This window comes from Myiozetetes cayanensis, unplaced genomic scaffold (assembly GCF_022539395.1).
Source record: "Myiozetetes cayanensis isolate MyiCay16 unplaced genomic scaffold, myiCay2020 scf1, whole genome shotgun sequence".
NCBI classification, from domain to species: Eukaryota; Metazoa; Chordata; class Aves; order Passeriformes; family Tyrannidae; genus Myiozetetes; species Myiozetetes cayanensis.
Genome location: NW_026086604.1, coordinates 51242745 through 51260832, shown reverse-complemented (window position 1 = coordinate 51260832; position 18088 = coordinate 51242745). Strand labels below are relative to the sequence as shown.

Genomic DNA, 18088 nt, shown 5'->3' with positions numbered 1-18088 from the left:
GTAGAGGTTTTTAAATAAACAGCATTCACATAGGTTTTCATACATTCACATACATTTCCCTTGAACATTTTTTTGGTGTGACAGTATCTCACCTGGTGCTTCTGTTTTAAATTTAATTACATTTGTTGCACACTGAAAGTACCTTATGTTAGAAGTATTTGTGTGGATCCATCTACCCTATGCTATCTGGGGAGACCTCTGTAACCGGTCTGTCTCTGCTGTTTCTCTGTCTGGGGAATTGAATATCACTTTTCTGTTTAAACATTGGCATTCAGTCAAGATATACCCATTTGTAATTCTTATCCTTGGAGTTAGCCACAAGCCAACTTGCTTGCTATCAGGCCTTTGTTGATATCTACAGTGCCTGTATGGAAGCCCTAAATCACTGCATCCCCTGTAGAAAGATAAAGGTGAGGTTGAAATCTCTAATCAAATAATTTCTTGACATCATTATTAGAAGGTTTTTTTCAACAGAGTGACAGCTAAGACTGTGTTCAAAAGCAAAAGTCTAATATCCTCTCATACAAATGACATAATCAGAATCAGGTATCATCCCTGGTCTTAAGTCAATACTCAAACTCTTAATAAGTTAGACTGGATTTCGTCAGCAAATGTCATCATGGCTGTGAAAGTACATTCAAGTGATGGAAGAATGCGTTCAGTTGAAGAATAACGTGTGTTTACCATGGAGAGTTAAAACTTCTTAGGTCAAAAGAGGTTCAGCAGTTGCTGGGAGACAAAGATTTTCAAGTTTCCTTGCATAGACAGCTTTTTCATCCTGTGGTCCTGAGCATGTCTTGCCTGCCAGCCTGTGGGAGGAAACTTCTCAATGTGAGTGTTCATTTTTTACTGAAAAAAAATTAATGAGCCAGTGATCTACATTCTAACCTGTTTTCTTACGCTGATTCTTCTATTGGTGCCTTCAGGAGCAGATTTCATTGAGTTATCTCAGGGATCTTCTTGGAAACCTTTTCTTCAATTTATCATGTCCTGGTTCTCTCTCTTGCTGACTGTTTTTTTTAGAAGAAAGTATTCTATTTCACCAGTGCAAAAGCTTATAAGGAAGTAAGACTCCAAAAGACTTACACTGAAACATAAAAAAGTAAAGCAGTAAGATAACAATTATTTAAAAATTTAATGTCATGAATAAACATTATGGACCTTTACCTGAAATACATATCTATCTGCAGATGTTCTCAGCTGTGGATCTATTATGCTTCTGATGCAGAGGCTGCTTGTTCTTAAACAGAAGCTTCTTTGACCAGGGTCAGTTTCCAGTCCATCAATCAGGCAGTTAATTGGCCTTTCTCAACTTATTTGGCTTTTATCAAATACAAACCTTGACAGAGGAACATTTTCCACATTCGTGTTCATTCGCTGCAGTGGGTTCACAGTGTAGTGACAAGCATAAGAGGATGTACAGAGTACAGCAGGGTCCATTTGTTCAGCAGCCTGAATCCATGGAAACCAGGTGATAGTTTCCTTTTCTATCTACCGTAAAATCAGTTCCTTCTGTGTAACATTGTACCGTTGTTGCTACTTGTCATCTAATGTCATTTTCTTAACTGGCTAATTGCTTTATCCATATGCCTATTATAAGTCAATCTCCATGGAAGTGGCAGTCATTAGCTCCATCTGTGTTCACTTAGCCCAACATATCTTGTATGTTGTACTTGGATTTCTTCTGAAGCGCATTTCCTCTTGCAGCACTACATGTATCCCGGGACCCTCCCTCATCCTTTGGCTGCAGATATCTGACTTGCTGCATTAATTGAATACTTTGTTTTTCTCCTTTTGCTTGCATTTCTCATTCCTGCTTCCCGAGATCAGCAGGAGGTCTCCCAAAATTCACACCTCTTGCAGAAGTGCAAATGCCATTGCTAACACATCTGTCACATGAACATTTGACCTGAGTGTTTTTGTGGCCCCTGTGTTTTGACAGTGAAAGAATCTCTTGAAAATGAAATAAAAATAAAAAGCTGTTTTGGTAGTAATTTGACTCTCAAAATCCTGATATCACTGCTTGGCAAATATACATTTCTTGCATGCACACCAGCAGCTCGCTCCAAAAGTTCTCAGGACATTTCTAACAGCCAGAAGCTCTCATACGTTTTAGGCATACACAGAGGTTCCAGCTGTCAGGTTTCGAGGCACTTGGAAACAGCGGTGAAAAAATTTCTCTTTTTCAGTGACTTTCAGTACTAATGGTGAAAATAGGATGGAGAGAGGGAGATACAATATACAGTAAATCAAGAAGTCATTATTTTTAATACTTTTACTTTGTATAAGATTTGCAGTCAAGCCAGAGGAGCTCCTCCAGGATACAGCCATCATCCACAGCCATTTTGTTAGGCCTTCTTAAAAGAGGAAGGAACAAGAGAAAGTATTTAAGAAATGTGTAGGTTTATTGGGCCTGATACAAGAGGAGAGGAACAGTGTCTCTGTCACTTTTGAACTACGTAAAGAGAAACCTCCGCCCATCCGAGGAAAGATCCGAGGTGCAGAAGCGCATTACTGAACATCATGATTCAGTATTGTGCCCCAGCTCAATACAGCCTAGAACCTCCTTTTCTCCTAACCTTTCCTGATGTACTGAATCTTAACATCTCCTTCAGCTTTTGTATCCTGTCTGGATTGCAGATTTTTCAAGATAATCACTGTCTGTGTACTTCTGTGTTTTTTTACATCCTCCTCAGCTGGATCTCACCTTTGCCTAGCCCTTAGTGCTGATGCCAGCAAATCCGCCAGAAAAGATATCTTCCTTGGATTTAGAAAGTAAATTGAGGGAATTGAATTCTTGGCATAGGAATGCACAAAATACAAGATGTCTTGAGGAAAATCATGTAGATCTCTCATGAGCTTGTTCATAAATCAGAGTGCAGGATTTGTTTCGTGGCTTCCCTTTGAAGTGTGAGATAGAAACATATTAAAGTGACTCTTTATTTTCCTTTTAATACTTCTAATTTTGTGTTGTCTCCTGTGAAATCCAGTATTTGTATTGCTTTTAATGCATACTTTTCATCATACAATGTAGTAGAAAGTTACATTTGCCTCTCAAATCTAAAGGCTAATTCTGCTTACAGCCCCCAGATCATTCCATGAAAACTGTGGAAGAGCAGCTGTGCAAGAGATAAAGCCCTGAATTATTTAACAGGTTTTTCATAAAACCTAATCTCCAGTGTCAGTCCATCTCTGTTTCACTGCCAAAACTGAGCTAGTAGGAGGTAGAGGTGTGTAGCATCTTTCAGGGTCCATAGTTGATGTATGAAAAACCTATCGACCAAAAGTCATTCTTTTTTTGGTCAGGTTTTTCATATCTTAGCTCAGTATGGAGTGCTGGTATAATTTTTTATCTGTGTGTATTTATTTCTTCACTATGGTATAGGAAAGAAGATGATGGTTATTTCTAGTAGGGGTTTGACTCCCTCAGCTGCATCACTTGGGCTGGCTTGTTGCATTTGTTCTCATTTGGCAGTTGAGACCCTTTGACTTTTTGTGCTGGTGGTTCAGCTGTTGCATCTGTACAAATCCTGCTGGGGGCTCTGCTCTCAGGACTGGTGCAGCGATGCAGGGAAGCTGTATTCAGTAGGGTCACATTAGTAGTTAAGATGTGATTTGTCCCACCGGTTTTGGCATGACTCACATTGAGTAGGTAATTAGAACCTCATGCCAAGCTTCTGCTATTCGCCTTCTGAAGTGGAGCAGTAATTTGTTTTATAAGTATTAGCTGTAATTGCTTACTAGGTTTGGCAGATGTATTACTAATTCAACAATGAATTTGTTATGAGGCACTAATAGGAAAAAATCTAGGCAGAGTCTAAAATCTCTCTCATGAATTAATTCTTAATTCTGTACATGATTTTGAATTGAGCAGTATTTGCTTAAAGGTAGAAATTGCTTTAAAATCTCACGTAATGTGAAATGCCTGACGAGAAAATAAGTCAGATTAATAACCTGTAAGGTTGCTTCTTCTCCTTTTTTATTTTTTTTTTTGGGGGGAGGAGAGTGGTACATAAGTAGTTTTTAAGTTTTTGGGTTAGCTTTTTTCCCCCCTTAAACTAGAGTGGCCAGTTTTTACATCCTGAGAGAGAAGTAAAATTCTTTGAGCAGTTTGAATACAGCTCCTTTTCCACAGCTGCAGTGAATACTGGGTGGTGTGGCTGACCTAGTGCAGGGACTTTGACCTAGTCATCTTTGTTCTTGGAAAGACGTGGAGAACTGGGATGTATAAAATAAATGTCTCCTCTGTCTACCTGCGCATTCAACCTTAATGGCATGAGGGATTTCCTTTGACCTTCATGGACTACTCTCGGAGTTCCCATGTTTTTCCTCCCAAAAACTGGCCTTGCTTTCCTCAGAAATTTGGGCTTTATTGAGTTTTTGGTATGATTAGTGCTTGAAGCAAGGGTCATGAAGAGTCCAAATTTTCCCTCCCACTATAGAGGTAGAATATTAGGGTGGGCTGAGGGTTACTGGGGGAGAAGAGGGAGTGCAGTTCACTCTTCTGTGGGTTGAAGATGTGGCCACTGACATGTCATTATTTTTCTATAAAAGGCAAATAACAGTAGCAGTAAAGACTTGCTTCTTTTATTAGCAGTGTGATTCACTCAAATTCTAGAAGATGTGAGGGGAATTTGAGTAAAGTTTTAATAGTGAACAGGTTTCCCCCTTGTAAAAAGCCCAAATGTTTGAATCATAAAATTTGTCCCATTAGGTTGGGCAGTGGCATTTGCTGCTTTTTTGGGTGCCTTTTCTGGTGTACACAGTTGGTAGTAAAATTAACATTTAGCAAAATGCAGCAGCAGTCAGGGAGTGTTTCCCAGAGACGTCCAATATCTGTCAAGTCATATTTGCTTTTGCTTCCAACTTTTCTAGTCTGACCAGTAGCTTGAAAGCTTTGCTGTATTGAATATTTGCTAAACCATCCACTAACTCCTTTATTGTATTTTGCTATTTGCTAAGGATGAATGACATGATTATAATATTGACACTTAAACCCCAAAAATCTATGCAGATTTTATTGGTCCTTGTGAGATTACAGATTTCTGAATCCTCTGAAGGGATTACATGTTCCACATCTACTTAAAGGCATGTAGTTCCTGTAGTTTCAATTTTCTGAGTGTTTGCCCTGGTGATACAGTTTTCTGTTCTGTCAATGAGGATACTCAAATTAGCTTCATCTCTGGGAGTAGTTTTCATGCTTGATTTACACTGCAACAGTGGACAATGCATAGGCTGTTTATAAAAGCTGATGCTTAGATATATCCCAGGCTGACTGTTGCCAGCCAAGACTTTGCTGAAGCACTATAAATCTCATACGTTCTCAACTGTAGGAACAAAGTACATTTTTTCAGATTAGCATATCTACAATAACCCTTTAAACAAGACTCATGGAGACATGTGTTATTAAATTTGCATGAGGAACACTAAGAAAATTATTAGTGAATGGCCGTATGAGCTAAACCTTTGGGTTTTAGCATTTCGTACTATCCTTAGATGATGATTTTACTTTGCAGTGAGGATGGATTGTGTACCTGCCAGGGAGAGTTTACCCTCCTGTTATGACTGCCCAGTTCAGTCCAAGGGCAGCTGCATCGACAGCGGGGAGAGCCTCCATAAGTGACTTCTTGCGCTGGAGTTCTGAATAGGGAGAAATGGGAAATGCTTTCAGCCTGGAACTGCTTGCCTCCAAACCACTGATATGCCACTGGGTACATACCTGGCTATGGATAGATGTGGCTGATGCTACAGCTTGGTTTTCTCTGGGGTGGTATGAGGGGTGAGATCACGATTGTGTTTCAATATCATCTGCTTTGCAGCCTTATTTTCGGGACCAGCTGTCATAAGGCAAACATCTGGGAGCAAAACAGTTGCAGCATCCTTTTGAAGTGAGCCCCTCTTGCATCTCCATGTGCTTTGTTAATAGTACATGGAGCTCTCTACCCTTTTCTCTGGAGCTCACTGCCAGTTAGGCATCATTTTGTCCTTCTGTCCTATGCAGATATGGTGATGATGTCAAAGGTGTAAAAACTCAAGGAAATCCACCCTAGAAAATATAATCTTTAAAGCTGGATGAAATATTATTGAGACCCCAGGTGAAGTCTTACTACTTTACATTCACTGACTGTAAAAACCAAAATGTACCAAAGTGTTGGTATATAATTTTTTTTATAGTTATTTCCACCACTGAATTTCCTTTCCAAAATACTAGTTAGAAAGGGTGATGTGCAGATTTCAGACTGTGAATATTATTTTCTGGCACACAAAGTGTCTTCAAAGAGTTCACTTCAGAGAAAAGGTGATTTAAAGAAGTTTAGATTATTTTAGATCAAAAATAATCTTAGTTTTAATGCAGAATTTTACACATATCTCTTTCCAATAGAAATCAATGTTTTTATGTATGACTTTGTTAGAAATCTATACCTTTTATACTTTCGAGCCCATTTTCCTATCAAACGTAATTTTTTTCTCTCCTCTGTGTCTTTGTTTTTATTTCAGCATGTAACAGGTACAGTGTCCCTCACTGCTGTGAATAGCTCACATTTGCAACCACATAAAATATACTTTGCCAGCTGGCAAAGACAATAAATTTTAACAGCCATTATGCTTTGTGGAAAATGTTACCAGGATGCCCAGATTTGTATATTCAGTATATTAGTTTTCTAAAATTGATGCAGAGAAACATTTGAGATGAGACAGTAAGAAATTGGGCCAATATCCTTCAGATGCATTATATTGAACTCTAAAATTTTTTCGTGTATTATTTTGAACACAACAAGACTATTTCCAGTAAGTTTTTTAATACACCCATGAAGATGCTTTATAAACTGTTTATTCTCTAATATTGCACCTGTGCTTCATCACTTGATATGCTGATCCCACTGTGGGACCTTCCAGTTCTTCAGCTCTGCTTGGCTTGGACGGGAAACACTTAACAACTGGCACTAGCTCTGAAGCATTGCTGTTGTTGGCCATGTATCTTTGAAAAGAAGCAAACACTAAAGTGTTTGTTCTTTTTGTATTAGGCCTGATGTAATATCACTTCTAAAGGCAATGAAGCAGCACGTGAATAAATAAAATACCTGATTTAAGAATGCATTTGAGAGTCACACGTCTAAACTGCTCATTATTTCTGTGGCATAAAAATCTCTACGGAGTAGGAAATTATTACCTCTCATCGTTAGCTTCAGTGTTTACTCAAAAGGTATGACTCTGTTAATACCCTAATGAAGCACTTAAATAAAACACATTGCAGTGAGGACAAAATAACCACACTTCAAATAAGTGTGAAAATACTCTTGTCATCTAATAACTTGTGAGAATGGCAAAAGTTTCAGCGCTTTTACTGATTTTTTTTTGGCTTAGATTTAGCCAAGTAAAGTAAATGGGGAGAAATTACTCCTAATGCTCCTAATAAAGCCAGTAACTGTAGAAAGAGCAAACTATTTGTAAACTATTTGAAGCACACAAGATAAAAGGCATGGAGCGCTTTTAAAACCGGAAATTACTAGGCAACCTAGTGATTCCTTTAATTTGTTGATACTGCTCATGCTATTTGTGGCATACTAATGAAAACTAATTAAGTGTTGGGAAATGATTTGCTGGTACACTGGATGCAAACCTGCAGTCTATTAGAGGCGAAACTAAAACCAATCACATAGCAGTGGAACCCTACGGAATCTGTCTGGGCACTTCTAATGGCTTGACCATTGCTATTCCAGAGGTCATGAGCACTTGAACAAAGCACAGATCAGTAATACTTACCTGTGGCTCTTGTTCGCTGCACGTGGTAGTGAAATCCAGCAGATGTTCCAGGTGTGCAGAGGACCGACTTGCAGCAGGCAAAGTGCATGATTCTCATCTCTCCTGGTTTGAAGGGGATGCCAAAGTTGCATGCTTGTGAGTTGGAAAGGAGAGGTGTGGGTGTGGGTGTGTGGTGTCTCTGCTGTTGGTGTGTCTTACCAGTTTTTGTTGACCAAACTCCTCTCTGTCACCCTCTTTTCTGTATGGGCTCCTCACCCAGTGGCAGCAGTGTTTTAAAAACACCCATGTCTGGAAGTAAAGAACTGGGCTGAGTCTGCAACTGGCACCCCACTGCCTACTGTTTGCCCCATTTTTTTTTGCCTGTTTTGTTTTCCCTGAGCAGCTTTATAGCTACAGAGTCAGCTAACTCTGAGAGAAATGGGAGCTGGAAGGCAGAAGAGCTTTCTCCATTCTGATCTCACAGACTAGAGCTTTGTGAAAAATTGAGTGAAATTACAGAACTGTAAGCTCTGCAAAGACAAAGAAAATGAAATCAAGAGAAACCCTTTGTTCAGTGAACACATGCTTTATACTTGTCAGCTGAACTGGCTAATTTACTAGGGAGGAAAAATAACATCTGCTAGTATCATTGCCCTATCCTGATCATTTGAGTCTGCATGCCTGCTTCACAGTACTGCCCAGAGGAGCACATCCTTGTGGATCCTAATTTCTCCTCTGAAGAAATCTCTGGGAGTAAGCTTTCATGCCCCAAATGTCTTGCTGCCTGGTACAGTCACTACTGCCTTCTCTTGATGGCATGCAGACAGAAAAGTTTTCAAGTCCTGATTTCTGCTTCTGTGGAAGGTGGTTTGCTAAGGTTGTACACATCTCAAGCCAGTTTTCTAAAGTTTATTTTGGGTAACGTCCTTCACACAGTACTTCAGGTCTTTGTATCTTGTGTCATTTTAGTTGCTGAAACAACTTGTTTGGGTGAGGTTTTTTTCCTGGAAAATGTGAATATGGGCAGGACCTTATGCAACAAATTGCTGTCTTCATCATACTATGCAAGTGTTTCCTTAATCTGCGAGGGTAATCATGTGAATGAAGTGGTTCTCTATTAGCTTTAGAAAAATCTATGTTAAAAAACCAGACAACGACTTGAGAGAAAAGGCACAGTTTACATGCTGTGGATTATGTTAGTGGTGTCACAGATAACACCACTGGAATGATGTTTTTGTCATCATAGTATCCCTCCTCTTTCTGTGCAAGTTTTCATAGTTTCCTATCCTTTTTTATCTCATCCAAAATTTCTTGTATATGGACGTGCTGCAGTAGACACACTTCCTACTTATCTCTCCTTTCCCAGACGTCTGTGCTGCAAAGTTTGCAAAGAAACATTTGCCCACCTCCCCTTCTTCAGATGAGACAAAAAGAGAAAATGAGACAATGAAAAGCAAATTCCTTGCACTGGTATGCCATGCACATTCAGCACTGCAGGAAAACTAGGTCGATGTTATTATTCATAACAGTATATTATATTACAATAAAACTAAGCAGAGGGTAGCTCTAGAAATTGGAAGGATGCCTGTCAGTTACACTCTGAGGTTAAAATCTTGTCTCTAAGATACTCTTTAGCAGACAAAAGCAGAGTTGCTTGGGGTAGGAGTCAATTTCTCAGCCAACTAAAAGGGAGAAAAATCTTATTTTCTTCAGATTTATGAAAAATAAAACTTACTACAAGTTTTCCTTTGAAAGCCAAAGTAAAGGCTGTCATTCATCTTTGAAAAAAGGCCCATTTAGTTATTATTTGGCCCTCTTTTCAGAAGGTCTGGAGCAGAACTTTGATGCTCTTAAGCTCAATCACTCTCTGACTTAAGGTTGACATCCCCCATTGCAACAGGAAAAGTTGCCTTCCTTCAAGGCTGTTCCTCAGAGCCCAACGCTGTTTGCTGCTGTAAAAAAGAATAAGAGATTGATCGTATCTGGGGACCATCTGATTGTGTCCTCCTTTATTCCCACAATGGGATTCTGTGCTGGTAACCTACAAAGTTCTACTTTGCATGTTGTGTCCTTTTTCTCATCCATTTTTGTAGTGGTCTGCCATAAGAGGGAAAGGGGAACAGTTCTATTTCAAAAAGAAAAGTAAGAGATGGCAGAATGAATTCAGATCTGCAGCAACTTTGGAAATAAAACCCACTAACCAACCATTACAGCAAACTAATAGATAAATAAAAGATTAAAAAACAACAAAAAAGCACTTTCCATTAACTAGCTATATCAAGTTTCATCTGAAATACATTCCCCAAGGATATTCTAGTGCTTTGGGTTTTGCTGCCTCATTGAGAAAATAAATTTGAAATTAAATGAGATTAAAATAAGAGTGGTTTTAAGCATGCATGTTTTACAGGGGAAGGTTGCCTTAAGTGTTTCCGATATACTATATCTAAGCAGACAAAAGAAGTCATGATTCTTACAAAACCTATGGAACCTGTCATCCTTGTGAAAAATCTGATTCAAAAAATATGTGAAGTGATTCAGACAATTTAAATTTGGTTTATTACTTCTGTATAATTTTAAACAAATCTGTCATGGAAGAACAAATGTAGTGTGTACTTTCCCAAATTTTCCTTTTCCAAGTTATTATTTTTTCCACACATCTCTTAACTTGCTGTTTAATTAGCAGGTCATCTTCATGTATAAGAACAGATTTTGGCTTTTTACTGTTCCTTACTGCTATTTTTTTTCCCATTTCTGCAAACTGTCAAACCCTATTAACTCAATGCAAATCTTTCCAGTTATTTCTGTGGACTATGTGTCAGACTCAGAGACATTGGTTTTACCACCATGAAAAGTGAGCTGGGATCTGCCCCTGTCTCTGGCAAGATGCTGGATCAATTATGTCCCAGGTGCATTTTGGAGTGTTTCAAACCAACCCAAAACCTCCAGAATATGGATAAGGCCTGTGAAGCAGTTGCTTTTAGGGTCCCAACTTATTAGTGGGAGCTTTGATGACCCTTCTGGATGCCCAGAGTTCCCAGGGAAGTCACAGGCTGGAAGAGGTGACTGTCACATACAGCTGTTAATCACTTTATCATATCCATTGTCTTCTTAATACTCATTTTAAAGCAATATGCATCTCTGTGCACACACACAAATATGGTGTCATTACTATTGCACTTTGTTCTATATTTTTCATCTGCTCATTTTATTAGTAAAAGTTCCCACTCATTAAAATCTCCTTAGAGGAGAAGTAGTGTTTTTGATGATGATTTTTTTTTTCCGGTTAACATGGAATGAGTCAAGTTTTCTTTTTTAATAGGAAAGCAATTTCTGTATCTCATGATAATAATTTATTATTTTACTCGCAGGAGAAAATACACAGTAAATCTTTCCCATGACATTATTGTGGAGGGATCAAATTTGTACTCTTTATTCAGTCAAAAATCTGTTGAAAGCTGGTATGAGTGGAAGGCAAGTGAAGACTTGCAAAATCTGATATTTCTTCTTGATATGACCTCTTTCTTGGTATGTATTCAGCAATCACTTTCTTTATCTAGACAGAATCCCAGACTGACCTTAAGCTTTGACTCTACTTGTGGTTTTAGTCTCTTCAGCGTTCACAGCAAACCATAACAGCCCAGATTTTCCCTTCTTTCTTCCCCTTGAGAAGTTGTTTTAAAAATTAAATACTCTGCTCTTGTGCCTTACAGAGCTGGCTCCCTGGTGTTTTATAGGGAGTGTGACAGTGCTTAGCATCCAGTCCAACTCTGTACTCTCAGGGCAGTAGAAAGGCTCAGTGCAGCGGGTGAGATACAGCCCAGAAAACAATCTTAAGGATGAGCACCCTGACCTGCCCCTTCATCCATCAAGGTGACTGTAACTGGAAAGCTTTTCTTGGAACACTCCAGGACGGGCACTGGGAGTGGTGGAGTGAGCTGCACCTGCCTTAGCAAGCAGCACAGTGTGATAAGAGTGAGGCATTTGTTGCAGAGTCCCTGGCTGCCGTGTTTTGATGGTTTGAGTGGGGTTTACTGTGGAACAGCTCTGCTCTGGTCACGCAGACCAAATGCCCGCTAGCAACTGAAGCACGGCAGTTTTGTCTGTGAGCTGTGGCTTAGTTTCATGTGGAAGGAATCCAGTTTGTGCACTCTAAGATCACTGGCTTGTGCAAACCAGAGCACAGTTAGAGGTTTGCCCAAGAAATACTCTCCAGTTCTGAATCAAAACATTGGCATGGACGCAGTAGAATAGTAACATGCCCTATTAAGAAAGTCATATAATTATCCCAGATGATAGACTCTGATGATAAAATTACAAAGTGATGAGTGCAGGATGCAGCCTAGGTAGCTTGAATCAAGAGAAGAGGAATTTTAAGAGAGATTTATTTCTCAAAATAGACAGATAAATGCTAAATGCCATGGCAGCACTGACTGCTGCCACTTCACATAAGAGAAATTAGTATTTCTGTGCATCACGTTTTATGTAACTAACTATTGGATTTGCAATGTATAGGTAAATAAGTGTTAACAATGCCTCTATGGTACAGTGCAGCAAGTAAGAAAAAGTGCTTTCCTATGCCACATGTATTTCTGTAGTCAAAACTACTATTTGGCTTCATAAAACCTCTGGGTTTATATTAGTTAAAAAGGAAAATAAGGTAGGATTTCTGAAAAAACATAATTTTTTTGTTTGTTTGGAAGAAGTTACAAGTTTTCTACTAGGAAAAAACAATTGGAAAGACTGTTAATGTATCAAGCTGATGAAACCAAGATGATCCAAATATGGCAGTTTTTATCAACATTTTATCAATGTTTTTACATTTCAGCTAGTTAGTAATACTTATTAGTTACTTGTTAGTAAGTACTAAGGTGATGAAGAAGAATATACAGCAGAGCAATGTTTTCCAATCCATTGAAAATAGCCTACAAACCCTCAAATGTTTTATATAGTATGTGTGTCTCTACTGAAAAATAAACTGTAGCAGGACAAGCGATTTGTTGAGAGCTTTAAGGTGTGCATTCAAGATATTTGAGTCCCCAGTAGCCTAGCTGGGCTGGACTCTGAGAACTTCTGCCCTGTTCTCTGTTTTTTTGAGAAACAGAGGCAAGTGACACCTGCAATGGAAACTTTTAATGGAGTGTTTCTTTCAATTTCTGGAGTATTCTATATTGCTGCTTTGTATCTCTTGAATAAATATGTGAAAAGGTTTTTTCCCCCTTTTTTATTTTTCATGGTATACTGGTAAGTGTCATAGGCTTCAGATAAAAATTTTGAAATTAATAGTAATATTTTGACCATTGCAAATTGAGCTCTTCCTCTAAAACTTCTTTCCTTCAAAGTGTTAGAGATCAGTTACTATTACAGTAACTATTCCAAGAATAGTTTCTAATATATCATAACATGTTTATATAGATCACTCCTGCCTGTAACTCTGATGAGCTTAGTGTGACTATGGTATGCCTGGTGCCTCGATACTTCCTTCAATAGAGTCTGGGTGACTCTCTGTGTTACCCCATTGACAGGCTCCAGAAAAAGTCTTTTTGAGTCAATGGAATTTACAGGTATTCCAGTCTTTGGAGATCTTCATATTATTCCAATTGTATACTTGAGTTCTGACAGTCTCACTTGATACTTACTGAAGAATGTCAAACAATGCCTTTTGGTTCAGTAAAGCCATATTTTCACCTCTGGTCCTTGTGTCAGATCACAGTGAGAAAAGAATGCAAGAATTATTATTCTTACTGTTAGAAAGCCTGAAGAGCAGAGCCAGACACAGCCATGTAGTTCTTAAAGTAGCCACTAACTCTGAAGAAGTGAGAAGGCAGCAGGCTGTGGGTAACCACTGCACACAGTCACAGGGACCTCAGGATCAGCAGGGACCTTCATGCATACCTGAACGAGGATGGCATAGGAGGCACATATTTCTGCTATGCTGTACTGGTAGATAGGGCATGATATGGCTCAAAGTGAATAACTGTGCAACCTCCAGGAATGGATGAAAATCACCCTGTGTTTTCACCAATGTTGGTCACTTTTAAAATTCAGCTAAACAGGGTGCTAGCCATGCTTTTGCCAAGAAAAGCTGGACTGGATTACCCTAGAGGTCCCTTCTGACCTGGTATTCCACTATTCTGTGATTCTATGGATATGTTGTTCAGTGTTTTTCCCTATTCCCACCAGTGCACTTCAACAGCTAAGCAACTTCATAGTCTGTAAAGGTGAGCAACCTAGCAGTGGGCTGTGAGTCTTCTCACTCATAGTAAGTTCACAGTAAGCAGAGAGTTGTAATCAAACCAAACCAAATACGGAAACTGCCATGTGAATGAAAACCTACCTGTCAATGAAGACAAGTGTGAATTTCGGAAAGATGTTTTTAATTTTATCTTATTAAATTTCATATTCTTATACTTTCATTCTCATGCTAGGATTTCATTGAGTGCATATGGGTACATGATGTGCATTTTACCATTGTTCCTATTAAATGTGAGCAGTAATTCTGGAATTGCATTATGGTTCATCTTCTTCAAGAATTTTAAAGCTAGTGCTGTTAATGTGAAACAGAATCTTTGGAATAAATGGGAATGGTCTGGGGCAAATATTTGGAACAAAAGCTTAATTACATGGGTACCAGATTAAGACATTCTTATAAACAGTTAGAGTATTTTTGATGTGGTGGTAAAAAGCAGAAAGCAAAGGGAAGCCAAATTAAATTAGCAACTCAAGTGTAGCAGTTGATTGATTCTGAAAGTCAACAGGTGAATATTTTCCACAGTCCCAGCAGAGAGAAAGACTGAATTGAATAGCCAAATTCATATTGATTTCTTTGGGAGCAGGATCAAGTCCTTATGTCTTGAATAAGTCCATTTTTTATTTTAATGGGAGTTACGTGACTCAAATCTTGTTTAATGTTTTGGAAGAAATGTATAAGGTTTAAATAAAATAATAGGATTTCTAGACTTTTAATAGCATTATTCTTTCCAGTGCTGCTGTTACCCCAGGGTATTTACTCTTGGCTGTTAGTGTAGTGTAGAAGTTGATACTATGGTGAATGGAATTGGCAAGACTTAAAACTGAATGTTTAGATCATAAACATTTTAAAATAAGACTCTATAGAAAAAGATGTGGTTGGTTTTTTTGTTTTGTTTTGTTTTTAATGTGATATGTTAGTTGTATTCTTGGCAAGCTTTGCTTCAGAGGAGTCACATGCATTCTGGTAGGCAGCTGCAGCCAAAAGATTATTTTAAACCAATGGAGACCAATTCCCTTTTCTCTTTTGCCTTTTCCGTTTCTCTTTCTTTCTCTCTCCCTCTCTCTCTTCAGTAGGACTCTCTATATATCATATAACTGAAGTATAGCCAGTCATGGGGTAAAAAATTCATACACTAATATACACAACAGTGGAAAGCATAGAAACCCTGGCTAAAGATGCCAGTACCAGCCTGTGCTTTAAGAAGTTGATATTTCTTTACTTCAGCGCTCATCAAATCTTCAGACTTCAGTTAGGAACTGTGAAGGAAGCTTTGAATAACATAGGCTTATGAGGAAATTAACTTTTTAGGTTTTATTAATTTTGATTTTTATTTGCTTAGACTGTGATGTACAAACCAGACGGATGCTATATAGTGTTGTGCACAGAAATTGTATCATTATATTAGAAATTTAACACATTCTCCTTGGACTAAGCTGCAAAGTTTAGTCAATGGAGTAGTAAGATTTCAGTTGGTATGTCAAAAAAAACCCACACCACCCTAAAAAAAAACCCACAAACAAAGACACAAAAAACCCAAGCAAAAAACCAAACCAAAACAAGAAAAAACCACTCAAACCCAAAATTTCTTAGACGCTGAGTTTTTAGATGCTTATCTGGATTATCAGGAAATGTCCCAAGTTCAAAGCATTTACTAGGTCTTAGACAAATATTTAACATTTTACAGATTAGAGATAAATACTATACTACAGATATGGCAGGTCATTGACTCCTTTAACAGAATGGAAAGTTAGTGATGTTAAGGGATACATATGCAAAGGTTTTTCTGATTGATAGTATTATGTCACCATTCTTCTCCATACCAATTCGTCAAGTAGGACTTGGATTGTCTGTAGAAAGAATCTAGTCCATGATTTTGTTATCGTCTGTGTATAAGAACATGTTGCACAATTTGCATTTAATCCTGAAATTCTCCTGATTTAAGTCAGACAAAGTTGCTTTCCTTCGTGTATTTCCACTTTTTCTCAGTACTTCTCACTACTTGGTGACATTGCTCCTTATCTCTGAGTTTCTGTGGTGCTACTCCATGTCACTCACAGGGACCTTTTTAAATTTTACTAGTTTCCCTTTATGTGATGGAATGCATCAGGCTCTGGAATTATTGTCTCTTCTCTGATTTTGAGATTTCAGTGAATGATTCAGATGAATCATTCAAAAAGAATTGCAGTTGCTTACACGGCATGCAGCTCTGTTGTGTTTCCCACAGGAGTATAAAAAGGCAGAAAACAAACTCTGACCCAGCTTCATGTCCTCCTACATATTTGCCTTCAGACCTGCATGACTTGAGATATTTTTGCACTTAGTAGCCTGTACTTATAATGACCAAATAATGGTTGGAAAAAAAAAGAGACTGGCAACCAGCAAGAAAACCTGCCAAGCGCTGAAAACTGCTCACCTTATACTTGGAGTGTGGAAGGAGTTATTTTGGAGAAAATCTAGGTGAAATCTGTATTAAGTGCATCAGAAATCTTGAGGACAATTTGTTGAATGAGTCTGTGCCTTTGAGTAGTTTGCGGGGTTGAGCCCTTGATCGTTTTGAGAAAGACTCCATTGCAGCTGTTTTTGTGAGTATGAAAGGTTAAACAATAAAGCAGAAATTCATCTTCATGTTTTTGCTTAAAACTAAAAGGCCTGGATTTCACAAGGAGCTGTAAAGCTTTCAGCAGGAATCATGCAAACACTACAGTAAAATGAAAAGCTGAAATGTGAAGAGTGCGTGATGCGAGATGCCAACTCAGCACTTTCAGGAGTCGAGAACAGATCACATTGCTCTAGCAGAGCGGACCACCCTTGGAATTGCAGTGAACTGCAGCAGTGACTATCTGCTTTGCAATGTAAAGGAGTTGTATATGCTGATAGCCCTCCACACAGTTATGTCACCCGGTGGTAGCCTCTCTCAACAGTTCTTCACTCGGGGGAAAACAGATGTTATTTACAAGTACTTCTGTAGGGGTGAAAAAATCTCCTTATGATCCCAGCTGCACAAGGAAAGGAGAAGAGTAAGAGTGTTCATACAAAAAAAGTTCTTCACTGAGAGTGTTTGTTTTTTTTTTCTCTTTGTATAGGTTCAACATGGGAGAAAACATTACGACAGATTGGGTTTGAAAGGTAAGCCATAAATTTATTTCCTTGCCAGTGCAAAAAGTAAAGGAAGAAAAACTGCATGGGTGAATTTGCAGAATTATTTATTTTAGTTGATTGAATGTATCAATGACCTCAAATTTAGAAAGGAAGTCATGCAGTGTCATCGCACATATGTGTTCAGCTTCTCTGTTTGTGTCCTCTTCTCTTTCCCCAGTCAATCTGAAGTAATTTATTCATTGTATGAACTTGGCTTGTGGTGTTTTTTTGTTGCAAACTATACAGCATGCTATTATTAAGAAAAGGGACACACCATTTGGGCACACGTCTTACTTATGAATGAAAATACTGCTCTCACTCATTTTATTTTTTCCACAAAACTTTTGACAAAAGTAAATGAAGTTGAAAGAGGTCCAAAGATGGCAGAGAGCTATTCGTCATCACAGGAAAATTCGATATGCAAAATTCCTCAAGTGCAAAAATTTCTTGTAGAAAAGCTTAACCACTAGGTCATCATACCACAAACATATGTCTGTCTTATAAATTAAACTAGGCCAAACTCAGTAAAGAGTGATCTGATGTTGGGATTCAGATACTCAATGTCACGTTTATTTTTCCACACGTGGTAAGCAAAAGAATCTGCCCTCCACTTGAACAAAGTTTTTTATATTACTGAAAATTACACATTCTCAGGGGTAAGTTTGATACCTTTGAAGGGTTATTTTTCACAGATGGTGTTTTTTTCTCAAGTTACATTTAATTTGGTACCTTGACGAGTGTTTCATTCAGCGAGATATCAAACATGTCTGAAGGGCACTGTGGTAAACTGTTGATTCTCTCATCACCCAAATTATGAATTAGCACCTGTTGGTCCTACTTGTCTCCATCAGAATAGAAAATAAAAGAGGTTTTGAGGAGTGCTAGAATGAATTGATACCTTGGGTCTGTGGTTTGAAAGTGACAACAGAAAATGGTCAATATTTTTTTAGCTGAGTT

At 38.3% G+C, this 18088-nt stretch overlaps 1 protein-coding gene across 2 annotated transcripts in view; it reads left to right on the top strand.

Annotated features, from left to right (window-relative positions):
- The window catches only part of PIEZO2 (piezo type mechanosensitive ion channel component 2), a 294412-nt gene that overhangs the window by 122451 nt on the left and 153873 nt on the right, over positions 1-18088 (top strand). For both annotated transcript variants that reach the window (XM_050321408.1, XM_050321398.1), the window contains exon 4: positions 17077-17119. In XM_050321408.1, coding sequence (XP_050177365.1) covers positions 17077-17119 — 43 coding nt within the window. The remainder of the gene's footprint in view (positions 1-17076; positions 17120-18088) is intronic.